The following is a 13,628-nucleotide window of genomic DNA, read 5'->3' on the forward strand; positions in this document are numbered from 1 at the left end:
AATAGCTGTCATGGCAGAATTTGCTGTGTAAAGAACAGGTGGGATTGTGACAGTTTTGGAAGTGGTGTTGACTGTCTTAGATATTGTTTAAATTCATCAGAACTAGTGCAAAGAACTTCATTGTTCTTTATAAACAGTTATCCATGATGATGGAATATTTTCTAAAAGGGCAGCTTCATTTCAGATACAATCAAGCCCATTTCTTAAATCTCTGCAATCTTCTGTGCTTCCTGTTAAAACAGCACAATATAGCAGTTTCCAAAATGATCTTGTAGATATACAAAATTGGCAGTCTCTAGTTCTGGACAAAAACAAGCACTCTAGGTTTAATAGATGTTAATAATCAAAAATTAAATTTAAGTTCTGAATAACTGAGGAAATAGTGATTAGTTTGCTTTTGGCTAAGGATGCAGATTGTTGCTTTGTAACTTCTTTTGACTTGTAAATGTGTCCATACCTCTATTTATCAAATTCTCTTTACAGCTACTTGCATGCAAAGAATATTATACACAGAGACATGAAATCAAATAGTATCCTTTCTGTACTTGGCAGAATTCTGTTGGTCTATTTTCATTTGATCAATATAGTAAGTAAGCAAGCCAGCCTGGTATCCCTAGTCTGTGGTAATTGAATGAAGATGACTTTCCAGTAATACGTAAAAGTGATAGATAGCTCTATGTCTGTTTTGCTGTCATTCATATATAAGTATGGGTTTGGAATTACTGCTTTCACAAACTCTAACATTTGACTCCTTGAAATAGGTCTCATTCACAAGACAACCAGTATCTGTAATGTTGGTGGTATGATTATAATGGATGAACGACATGCCCATTTCTGTGCTGAAGAATCCCCTTTCTGCCTGACAGACAGATCAGTGGTGATTGTGCTGTTAATCTGTGGGAAGTGACAGAGTGGCACTTGAACCTTATTGGGCTTCTTCATACCGATAACACCTTCAAAACGTATGCATTTTTGTACACAATAAGATGTGTCTACATAGTCTTTGGACACGTTGATATGCAAGGAGGACAGTGATTTGTATACCAAATGTCTTGTCTCCATGCGCTCCTTAACAGTCATGTAGATATATTTCTTCATGAAGACCGCACAGTAAAGATCGGAGACTTTGGGCTGGCAACAGTCAAATCCAGATGGAGTGGTTCTCAGCAGGTAGAACAACCTACTGGGTCTGTTCTCTGGATGGTAAGTGTGTTATATATAAAACTAGTTGGTGCCTTAGCTGACAAAGGTTATATGTCCTGTGATCTAACCTTAATGATGATCTTTAATTTGTGCAGTATAAGCCACCGTGTTTTTCTTTCTTATTCTGAAGTGATCTCTGGCCCATCAAAGCTTATGTATAATAATTAGTTAGTCTTTAAGGTGCCACAAGGCACTCTTGTTCCATTACAAGGGAAGGATGGTTCATGTGCTATGGAAGACGTAGCTACATATATGTGTGTTTTAACTGCAGCAAGAGGGCAACTGTGTGAGTAGCTCCAAGTCTACTTATTAGTACATGCCTCAGGCATTCAGGGCCAGTTGCAGTTCCCTAGGGTTGGGTTCATATGGTTAAGGTTTTGCCTTGTCCTTTGAGTATACAATATACAGATACGTACTTTCTAACTCCCATAATGTGTGAAGCAGTTCTAAGAATGATTTAGCAAGATCACACAATGAGTTTGGTTAAGCAGAGCCTTTCTGTATTGGAATTTATAGGCGGCACTGGCCATGGTTAGTCATTTGATGCTGTGAAGTAAAGCATTTGCCGTGAGGGGTAGCAGGATGCCCCCTGTCTCCTTCTGCCACCCACCACCATTGGAGCAGCTCTTTGCTGAGTAGTGGCACATATGTAAGGGAGACTAGAAGTGTGAGGACTGTAAGATATTCCCCTTAGGGGATGGAGCCACTCTGGGAAGAGCATCTAGGCTCCAAGTTCCTTCCCTGGCAGCATCTCCAAGGTAGGCCTGAGAGAAATTCCTGCCTGCAACCTTGGAGAAGCCACTGCCAGTCTGTGTAGACAATACTGAGTGAGAGGGACCTATGTTCTGAATCAGTGTATGGCAGCTTCCTATGTAACGAGCCATTCCCCAACAGTCTTCCACCATCTCATTTTTTACAGCATGGTGCCTGATAACTCTCTTAAAATTTCCTCTTTCACTTCCTCAGAAGGGAGGTGGGTTCATGCTGAGCATGGTGGCAGATATCGTTACTTTGGAAGAGACAGAGATGAGTGTACGGAAGCTTCCAAGGATCAAATGGGGAGCTCCCAAATCCAGCCCTTGCAAGGTGCAGGAGAGGGAAGGCAGCCTTCTCTCTTCTCCCAGCATTCCTTTCAAAGCTTAAAAGGGTCAGATCGGAGCTAGGGGTGTGTCCGAACCGGTCTGGAAGCCATTGTAAAGGCCTCCGGACTTTCCAGACCGGTTCGGATCTGGCTGGTCCGGGTCCGGGTGGGGGGGTTCCTTTAAGGGCGGGGAGGATTTACTTACCCCCCCGCCACTTGCCCCCGTCCAGCGCGCGTATTTAATGTAATAATTGGGGCAGCAGGATACTTCCCTGCTGCCCCTTGTCCCTCTGCAATGCCGCCAGCTTTGACTCACAGTTTTGAAAATAAATTACTGCTGCCCAGTGCCAATAATGAAGTTGAAGAAGAAGCCGGCCTCCACTTCGGCGCCTCTCCGCCCGGCGGCTCCCCCAGGAGCCGCCGCCGCCTCCCAGCAGCCACTGAGAGCGGCTCTGCCATGGAGGACGTGCCGCGGCAACCCTCACTTCCGGCTACCATGCGACTTTCCCCCACATACAGAGTGGCTGCATTCTGCCACTCTGTATGCGGGGGAAGTCGCATGGAAGCCGGAAGTGATGCAACCCTCACTTCCGGCTTCCATGCGACTTCCCCCGCATACAGAGTGGCAGAATGCAGCCACTCTGTATGTGGGGGAAAGTCGCATGGTAGCCGGAAGTGAGGGTTGCCGCGGCGCCGCGGCACGTCCTCCATGGCAGAGCCGCTCTCAGTGGCTGCTGGGAGGCGGCGGCGGCTCCTGGGGGAGCCGCCGGGTGGAGAGGCGCCGAAGTGCACCAGCCACCAACGCCACTTTCAAAGCTTGCAAGGGTTGGCTTCAACCCTTGCTAGCTTTGGAATGGGATTAGCCCCACCAGAGGCCTGGGACAAGGTGGCATTTGGTAGCTCTTCTCAGGCACCGCAATATCCTGACACTGACTTCCAAAACAAATAAGTTTTGTTTCCATCTAAGTGCTTACTACTACATTCCTATGCCACCTTAAGCGGTGCAGCAGGGGAAATGCTTGACTAACAAGCAGAAGGTTGCCGGTTTGAATCCTTGCTACCTATAATGGGCAGCAGTGATAAAGGAACATGCCAAAAGGCATAATCTCATACTGCACAGGAGGAGGCAATGGTAAACCCCTCCTGTATTCTACCAAAGAAAAACCACAGGGCTCTGTGGGTGCCAGGAGTCGACACTGACTTGACAGCACACTTTACCTTTACTACATTTCTATTTTGTTTTTTTTCTACCAAGTTTAGTATTTTCATAATGCACTCCTTTTGTGTGTTGTCTATGTATTGTTTTCAGAAGTGCTTTTGCTGCTCTTCTAATGCTTTAGCAGTTTCTGCTCCTGTAAGATCTTGTAGTTAAATGAATTATGAGATCCTTCTGCATACAAAAGTATGTGCTGGTATTGATAATTAAGAACTTGACTACTAGTAAATAATAATTTCATCCTCTTGAAACAAACAGCATTACCAGTTTCAGCCCATCCTGAATAGTTTAGGGAGCTATTCTCAGATCAATGTGTTTGTCTTGAAATGTGGCCATTATTTTGATAATGTGGTGGTTTACCACCCTCCTCCATGAAGTACAAATTTGTAATCTGCTTTTTGTTTTTATTAAAGGCACCAGAAGTGATACGGATGCAGGATAGCAACCCATTCAGCTTCCAATCTGATGTCTATTCTTATGGAATAGTACTGTATGAATTAATGACAGGAGAGCTACCATATTCCCATATTAACAATAGAGATCAGGTGAGAAAAGGACACTTTTGATGTGTGTTGTATTTCTAGAAGAAACATATCAAAGTATCTGGATTTTCCCTAGAATGAAACGGAACAAAACAATCGTGATGTTTACTGTTAAGACAGCAAATGTAATAGCACAGCATCATAGTTTGTGGAAACCTTAGACAACACAACAGACATAAAAGCTCTTGCTCGGGGGCCATTGAAATGTCAGTACATCAGCATGTTTTTAGTATACTGTGTCCTTGTATTACATTGACTCTTTTATTTGCTAGCATAGTAAGTCTTAGCATCAAGCTGCTAGGAATGGTGAGTCAGAGTTGTACAATGGTGAATTAACTTTATAGTTCACATTGAACATGGGTCTCTACACATTAAAAAGGCCCCACCCTGGAAATCCAGGCAGAGTGGCTGGGGTGTTCCAAGAGTTCTGTTGGTCCACAAGAACCTGTGTCTTCTGCAGAGAGGGTGTTATTTGATGCCACCCCCTGCTCCTAGGTTAGCAAGGAGCTTGGGAACTTAGTCATTCTGCCCTTATTCAGTCCTAAACCCAGCTACGTGAGTGGGGAAGAGAATGGTATATGCTAGATAGAAGCTCTAAACTGCTTCAAACAGGACATACTAGAAGCACACGGTCTGTAACTAGCCTGATGGCAGAAGGAATTCTTTGGTGCCATTGAATAGGATATGTGACCTTTTTCACTAGGAGGATGTCTGCCTTGCTTAGAAAATACCTATGAGATCTGAACTGGTTGTGAGCTCTCCTAGGAGGAATGCTGATATTGTGGTAGAAAACATACTGGCTTGTACTCAGATACTGCCACCTGTTTGCACAAGGTGTTTGTGTGTGAGCAGACATTTCCACTGATTCCTCCATACCTCTGCAGCCCCCTGCTCAGGAACCAATTTGGGCGAGTTCAGAGGTATGGTGGGAGCTATTTTTTAAAAAGCCACCACCACCTTCCTGTTCACATGAGTGGAAGGCATGCAAAGCAGGATTTGGATACAACCCACTGCGGTTCTGGTTAGCACTATGGGTTACCTACATGAATGTGTAACAAAAGCTCAAGGGGGCGGGGGGAACACTTCAGAAGAAGAATAAACTTGAGCGAAGCAACTTCATGGGGAGAGAGGTACTTAATTTCCCTCCTCCAGATTGAACTCGCCCCCACTCCCCATCTCCCTATGATGTTTGAAATGGGTTTTTCTCTTTTGTATGCACCCCAAATTGTTCCAAAAACCCCTTGTGTTTCCACTGGAAAAGCTGTCGGCAAGCTTTTGTTACATGTATATCTACAGAATACATAGTTAGGCAATTAGTGTTGAGAATTATTAGGAAATACATTTAAAACACAATTGGTATCATACCACCATTAGACCCAGTGGCCCGTGCTTCACCATGTAGAATCCAGATCACATGTTCATGACAATATTCCCAATCTGGCAATGTGCTGCTTCCATGTGTATATCTCTCTTCCTGCATCTGAATGAATCAATTGTGCTACTTGGCAGTGATTTCTGATCCTGTCTCTCTTGGATCTTAAAAAAATAAATAAAGCTGTTCTTGAACATCACCTCTCCATATTCCCATGAGAATGGTTATATTGAAACCATTTATACAGTTGACACTTCATCTGTTCATTTTTATTTATTTATTTATTTGATTTATATACCGCCCTTCCAAAATGGCTCAGGGCGGTTTACAATTAAAACAAACCACTAAATCAATAAAAAGCTAAAACAAATTAAAAACAATATAACAATTAACAATTTAAAAACATTTTAAAACAACAATTAAACAATTTACAGTAATTAAAAGCCCCAAAATCGGGTTAGAATTTAAAAACCCTGGAAAGCCAGGCCAAACAAATACGTTTTAAGGGCTCTCCTGAAGGCTAATAGAGAATTCAAATTACAGATTTCCGCAGGGAGCGCATTCTGCAGCCCCAGAGCAGCAATAGAGAAGGCCCGCCTCTGAGTCGCCACCAGACGAGCTGGTGGTAACTGGAGACGAACCTCCTCAGATGACCTTAATGTGCGGTGGGGATCACGCAGAAGAAGGCGCTCTTTAAGGTAACTCAGGCCTAAGCTGTTCAGGGATTTAAAGGTAATCACCAGCACTTTGTATTTTGCCCGGAAACATATCGGCAGCCAGTGCAATTGTTTCAAAATAGGCGTAATATGGTCTCTGCGGGTTACCCCAGAGACCAATCTGGCTGCCACATTCTGAACTAATTGAAGTTTCCGAACTACATACAAAGGCAGCCCAACATAGAGTGCATTGCAATATTCAAGCTGGGAAGGTACCAGCTGGTGCACCACTGTTTTGAGGTCATCCTCCTCAAGGAATGGACGCAGCTGTCGAATCAGCCAAAGCTGATAGAAAGCACTCCTGGCCATGACCTCCACCTGAGAAACCAGGGTGAGGCCTGGGTCCAGGAGTACTCCCAAGCTGCGCACCTGCTCCTTCTGGGGGAGTGTAACCCCATCCAGCACAGGGAGATCTAACTCACTCCTCCGATTCTGAGCCCGCACAATGAGCACCTCCGTCTTGCTTGGATTCAGCTTCAATTTGTTCTCCCTCATCATTACTGCCTGTAGGCAGGCATTTAAAGAGTGAGTGCCATTTCCTGAAGATGAAAAGGAGAAGTAGATTTGGGTGCCATCAGCATACTGATAACACCCAGCACCAAATCTCCTGATGACCTCACCCAGCGGTTTCATGTAGATATTGAAAAGCATTGGTGACAGAATGGAGCCCTGAGGGACTCCATATAATAGCTCCTGCTTTGAGGAGCGACTGTCACCAAGCTCCACCATCTGGGATCTACCTGAGATATAGGAACGGAACCACTGCAAAGCAGTGCCCCCAATTCCCAACTCCTCCAGGCGACCCAGAAGGATACCATGGTCGGTGGTATCTAACGCCACCGAGAGATCCAAGAGGACCAACAGAGTCACACTCCCTCTGTCGATTCCCCGGTAAAGTTCATCCATCAGGCTGACCAAGGCTGTCTCAACCCCATAGCCCGCTCTAAAGCCAGTTTGAAAAGGGTCTAGATAATCAGTTTCCTCCAAAACCGCCTGGAGCTGGTTAGCCACCACCCTCTCGATTACCTTGCCCAGCCAGGGAAGATTGGAGATTGGCCTATAACTATCCATTGCTGAGGGATCCAGGGTAAGCTTCTTAAGAAGAGGTCTAACAATTGCCTCCTTCAAACAAGGAGGCACCCTACCTTCTGCCAGCGATGCATTTATGATATTAACCAGGCCATCTCCAATAATCTCTTCGCTAGATCGAAGCAGCCAGGTCGGGTAAGGATCCAGAGAACAAGTGGTAGGCTGTACCGCTCCAAGCAGCTTGTCCACATCATCAGGAGTCACAGATTGAAACTGATCCAACCTAACACTGCAAGAGGGATTGCTGGATACCTCCCTCACAGACCCTGCAGAAATAGTGGAGTCCAAGTCGGCCTGAATACAGGAGATTTTATTCACAAAGAACCCACTGAAGGCGTCACAGCAGAGTATCTCTGGGGGCTGATTTGAGGCAGAAGGAGCAGAGATTATACTCCTCACCACCCGGGATAACTCTGCCGTACGTGAACCTGCAGACACAATGCGCGCCGACCAAAAACGCTTTTTTGCTGCGCGCACTGCCATTGCATAGGTCTTCAAATGGGTTCTATGCTGCATTCTGTCGGATTCGAGCCGAGTTCTCCTCCACTTGCATTCCAGTCACCTACCAAGCCGCTTCATCCCCCGCAACTCCTCCGTGTACCAGGGGGCCATCTTAGAAGCAGGCCTGGAGGGACGCTTAGGAGCAATAATATCTACTGCCCTGGTGAGTTCTCTATTCCATGTTCCCACCAGGGCATCGACAGAATCACCGGCCGCACCAACATCGAAACCCTCCAAGACCTTTTGGAAACCTGCTGGGTCCAGCAGCCTTTTTGGGCGGACCATCCTAATAGGTCCATCACCCCTGCAGGGGTGGATTGTGACCGTGATACCAACCTTAACCAGGTAGTGATCTGTCCATGACAATGGGGTAACCACCGGATTCCCCACCCACGGAACACCCCCCTGATCCGAACAGAAGACCAAATCCAGTGTGTAGCCGGCAACATGAGTTGGTTCAAAAATTAATTGGGATAGGCCCATAGTTGTCATGGCCGCTATGAACTCCTGAGCCACACCAGACAAGCCAGTCCCAAAGTGGATATTGAAGTCCCCCAGCACCAAGAGCCTGGGGGACTCCAACACCAACTCTGTGACCAGCTCCATCAGCTCAGTTAGGGAGTCAGTTGGGCAGCGGGGTGAGCAGTACACCAACAGAATCCCCAATCTATCCCTAGTTCCCAGCCTCAAAAATACACACCCAATATAGGTCAACTGTCTCACAGGGGCCCTGGTAAGGGAGATCGTATTTTTATGGACCGCAGCCACTCCATCCCCCCACCCACTACCCCATACCTGCTTCAAAACAGAGTAACCTGGAGGGAGAAGCTGAGCCCACACTGGGCCACTCGCCTCCACAAACCAGGTCTCAGTTACACATGCCAGGTCAGCTCCCTCATCCATGATCAGATCATGGACAATTTCGGTCTTATTTTGAACCGACCTGGCATTACAAAGGAGCAAGGTCAGGCTCTGTGTGTAGTTGGTGCTGCTCCCCAAGGCCTGAGAGTTGTCAGAACAGTTGGAAGTAGAAATAGTTACTAAATTACTAATTTCTCTTCCCCTGTAACAGCCAGCTGTTCTGCCAGCGCCAATTCTTCTATTCCCCACCACTACAGCAATAGCTGGCCCAAGGCTGCCAGGCGCACCCCCTGCATCATCCCCTTCAGGAGAGCCCAAACACATCTCATCAGCTTAGGCCTGGCACAACTCAGGGCAATAAAAACAGTACTTGACCCAAAAAAATCCACCCACCCACAAAACAACCATCCCCCAGCCCTCAGTCCCACCCCTGAAGGCCCGGCCCCAAAGGCCGGCCGCCTACAGGCAGGCCGCCGGCCACGCTGCCAGCGTGTCTTCAGCAGTATTTATGAGTCTCTAAAGCTTCCCAGCAGCCCCTTCTGCCACAAAGGACTGCTGGCCGACACAGGTGTTAGTTGTCAGGCTTTCTGAAGGCAGCAGGCTGGCAGGCAGCTCCTTGTCAGGGCAAGATGGAAAAGCAAACCCAGAGGGGCCAGATGTAAAGTCCAAGTGGGGGTGGGGGGAGGGAGGGAGGAAACAACAGCCAGACCCTCAAACCTTCTCCTCCTCCTCTGTCATTTTACCAATGTTTGCCCCTTTTTTGTAGATCATTTTTATGGTTGGTCGAGGTTATGCATCGCCAGATCTCAGTAAACTATATAAAAACTGTCCCAAAGCTATGAAGAGACTTGTAGCAGACTGTGTGAAGAAAGTTAGGGAAGAAAGACCTCTCTTTCCACAGGTAAGTGTTTTGTTTTGTTTTATAGCTTTTATAAAATTGATATTCTCTTGCATACATTTGAACACAACAAGATAGATCTTTTTATCTGTTCCCCGAAAGAACTGAAATTCTGAACTTATGTTCCTTTCTGAATCGTGTACACTGCCTAGAGATGTACATATCAGGTGGTATAGAAATGTGATAAATAAATAAATGAATACAAACTACATTGAGAACCACTTTTGACTTGACTTAATGTCTGGTAGTGAAATAATCATGCTTGTTTCCAAGGGATGTTGCTTTCTTCAGGCTACAGAGTCATGTTTCATTGTAAGGGAACAATGACAAAGTTGACTAGTGATGCAGTTAACTGTCTGATTTTTTCTAAGCTTTGATGAATGCTTCAGCAATGCAGCTGATTAAACAAATGTTAAATTACATGGCTGACATGAGGAAAATTACTCAAAAAAAAAAGTTCCAATGAAATTAAAAGGACATGATAGGCAGTGCCTTGCCCTTTTGATTTGCATTGAACTATTTGAATAACCTTCATTTTTTCAGCTGATATTACTGTTGGAGGAACCCACATCCTAATGTTGTAACTTCCAGCCTAGTACTAGGAACTGGTGGGTATCTGTACATTCATGGGTAATTTCTGCTTTCATTTTGTGCAATATGAGCTGTGGACACAAATTGCAAGGCAGGAAACCAATTCTATTCAGTTACCGACTACTTCTGCTTAAAGAATTGATGTTTTACAAGCAGGAAATGGTCATAGGGAAAGTGGGTGGAGCTATTTGCAGCAGTAGCCTTGCCCAGGCTTGCACTCAAAGTGGATGAGGCCATGGGGAGACCTCAGCTAAACCTCGCAGTAGCATCAGTCCCACATTCCTTACTTGTTTGTGGCTTTTGGAAATATTATGGAGGAGCAAATTTTATTTTTTAAATACCAGATAATATCGGAAGGCATAGTGGGTAAACGAACTCAACATATTCTTCCTGCAACGTGCTCTTTCACAATTCCAATTGGGTTTAATGAATTTTTGTGATATTCTGGATTTGTATTGATCTGTACCACTACTACTCCTTTTTAAATGTTTAATAGAAGAACATTACCAGTTATCAAGCATATTCTTTATCAGCAACTGAAACAAATCCTGCATTTGCTAACATTCATCCCTTGTTACCATTACTTTCTCCTTTTCCTTTTCTTTTATTGAAGTTTTCCTTGCAGGGACCTTGATTATTTTGCTCATGTTCTGTAAAGTGCTCCAAATTTTAATGCTGCGATAGAAATAAGATTATGAGCATATGAAGTTGCCTTACACGGCATCAGACTGTTGCTTCATCTCGCTTCGTATTGTCTAGGCTGACTGGAAGCAGCACCCCAACACTTCAGATCAGGGCCTTCAGTCCAACCTGGAGATGCCAGGGATTCCGCATACAAAATATGTGCTCTACCACTGAGTTGTGGTCCCTTTCATGAAAACTACATGAAAGTTAGAACTATAGTCCATCTTTATCTGGAGTTACTCGAGAAGTCAATTTATAACTATCTCTTCTTTCTCCTAACCCCTCCCTTAGATATTGTCTTCCATTGAACTGCTGCAACATTCTTTACCCAAAATCAACCGAAGTGCTTCAGAACCTTCTCTACATCGTGCAACCCATACACAGGACATAAATTCATGCACATTGACGTCAACAAAGCTACCTGTATTTTAGGAGATCTGTGTGCACTGCCCACTGCTCTCTCCAGTAAGAGTTATAGCAGTTGTGCTTTTAATGCCTCAGTCTACAGGATTGCAGTGCCAGCATGGGATTCATCTGGATGCCAGTTTTAAGAATGAGCTGCTATGAATTTTTACCATTCTGATCCTACAGGGACAAAACTTGGTTGCCTTTTTCTACAGTTTATCATATTGAGATAGTTAACAGACTGTATAAAAGACATTCTATTACTATTTTTTATAGATGCACTTGAGCCTTATTTTTTCCCATGTGCAAAAAAACAAAAGAAATCCACCACAAAACCTACTTTGGCAAGTTTTGACTTTCATTTTGCTGAATAAACTGGTATTTTTCTAAAGATACAATAATGGTTTAGCATTTGAGAAAAGTCAATGCAGATGGTGCTGTTCTTCTAATATCCTAAGTCCTTATGCCATTCAAGCTGGAGGGATTTTAACTCAAATGGCCATCCACCAAGAAGACGCAAGGGAAGAGGAAAATGCAAGAAGATTTAAGGGAAAAGGGAAATGTTTCTCCTACTAAGTATTTCCCAAGATAATTAAATTTTAAACACCATTATTAAGTCAACACAAAATTTGCACATAGGAGAAAACACTCTTATAAAGGCGAGACTATTATTCTAATTAGTTCTGCTCAGAGAAAGAAGCTAGCACAATCCTGCTACAATCATCTTACAGCAACATAAGACGCTTATTGGGTACTTCGGACTTGTTTCTTGCAACGCCTTGAGGTGTCCAGTGAGAAATGATAGTTGGGGTGGGGCGGGGGGAGAAGAGGCAAATAAGTAATACTGTCAGTATATTTCTGCAAAAATGTTTGTTTTTTTAAAGCCTTTTGCCTGTTTTTGAAACTGTTTTCCAAGATGCACTATAAAACTTGATGTATACAGGTTTTTCCCATGCTGATTTGGGTTTTAATTTTTTGTTTTTATTGCTCCTGAGAGATAAGCATTTATTGTAAGCGCAGGTTCTTCTGACTTATTTTAATAAAATAAATTAAATTTAGGTTTGTCATTCAATTGGCTATTTTCTGATGGATCAAAGTGAACATTTGTGCTTGACATTGTAAGAGGTGTGTGTGTGTGTGTGTGTGTGTAATATAACTAGTCTAAAATTTACTGATACACTACCGAAGGAAAAGAGCATGAACAAGTTACTTAAGGTATACTGTGTGTGCACGTGTGTGCGCACACACACACTCTCTCTCTCTCTGAAACGAATGCAATTCACAGACCTTACATGATGCAGTTCTCAAAAGTTGATATGTAAATGTCAGACAGCAAAGTGCACTTTAATTTCAGAGTTTAGGTGTGCAGACAGCACTACTGCTTTTTTTGATCAATAGAAAATCGACAGTCAATAAATCTGAGTGGTGCTTGGGCTGTTCTGCATGTAGAAGCCATTTCCTCTCTTTCTCCTTGATGCAGCTTCCAGAGTCACCGGAAAAATCATTCCTGAGTATCAAGGGGCCTTGACAGTAACGAGAGATGTAGCAGGATGAGGGGGCAATTCAAAGGAAATGGGTGGAGACAGAAAAGAGCTTTGCAGAATGCTAGCCTGCATACTGCCCATTGTTCCAGATCTGGGATCGGGCCTTATCAGTTATCGCCCCTGGTTTATGGAACACACTCGCTGTGGATATAAGAGGATTATCTTCCTTGGAAGCCCTCAGGAGAGCCTTAAAGACCCATCTTTTAATTATATCTAATTTTAGGAACATAGGAAACTGCCTTCTACAGAGATCATTGGTCCATCTAGATCAGAATTGTCTACACAGACTGGCAGTGGCTTCTCCAAGAGTGCAAACAGGAGTCTCTCCCAGCTCTGTCTGGAGATGCCAGGGAGGAAATGTGGAACCTTTACATGCAAGCCTGTAAATGCTCTTTCCAGAGTAGTCCCATCCTCTAAAGGATGCTCATCTTACATGCTCACACATGTAGTCCTACTTGGAGAAGTCGGACCTGGCCTCAGTCACTCTTGCGTGGGAACATCCAGATTGGACTACTGCAATGCGCTCTACGTGGGGCTGCCCTTGAAGACTATTCAGAAGCTTCAGCTGGTCCAAAAAGCTGCGGCAAGGATGCTCGTGGGTGCAAGTCACTTCATGAGTGTAGTGACCAGCCTCCCCTCCCCCAAAAGAGTTGAAACTTGTCTTAACTGACATGCTGGTGAACGCCAGGGCAGCCAATGAGTACACCAGGTGGGTGGGACCTAGAGAGTGGTTGCTGGGAATTCTGGGAACAAGGACAATCTTTGTTAGAGGGAAGGCATGCGGAAAGGCTTACTGTGGGGCAATGGAATTCTGTTCCCTCATGGTTGAAGCCAGCATGGAGGTTTCTCTCATGGGATAACTGTAGATCCTTGAAAGAAAGGATTGCAGGAAGCTTGGTTCTCATCAGGAATTGGGTGACTTCAA

The 13,628-nt window shown here is 44.5% G+C and overlaps 1 protein-coding gene across 11 annotated transcripts in view; it reads left to right on the forward strand.

The window, feature by feature from the left end:
• RAF1 (Raf-1 proto-oncogene, serine/threonine kinase) overlaps nt 1-12,217 on the forward strand; it is a 70,762-nt gene extending 58,545 nt beyond the window's left edge. For 7 of the 11 annotated variants that reach the window (XM_053300250.1, XM_053300249.1, XM_053300256.1 and 4 more), the window contains 6 exons: nt 484-530; nt 1,085-1,203; nt 3,914-4,045; nt 7,913-8,065; nt 9,348-9,482; nt 11,046-12,217. In XM_053300250.1, the coding sequence (XP_053156225.1) occupies nt 484-530; nt 1,085-1,203; nt 3,914-4,045; nt 7,913-8,065; nt 9,348-9,482; nt 11,046-11,186 (727 nt within the window). In that variant the 3' untranslated portion in view covers nt 11,187-12,217. The remainder of the gene's footprint in view (nt 1-483; nt 531-1,084; nt 1,204-3,913; nt 4,046-7,912; nt 8,066-9,347; nt 9,483-11,045) is intronic. The other 4 variants (XM_053300257.1, XM_053300258.1, XM_053300259.1 and 1 more) reach the window with 1 other exon arrangement.
• Nucleotides 12,218-13,628: the final 1,411 nt, after the last annotated feature.

Source organism: Hemicordylus capensis, chromosome 2 (assembly GCF_027244095.1).
Source record: "Hemicordylus capensis ecotype Gifberg chromosome 2, rHemCap1.1.pri, whole genome shotgun sequence".
Lineage (NCBI taxonomy): Eukaryota > Metazoa > Chordata > Lepidosauria > Squamata > Cordylidae > Hemicordylus > Hemicordylus capensis.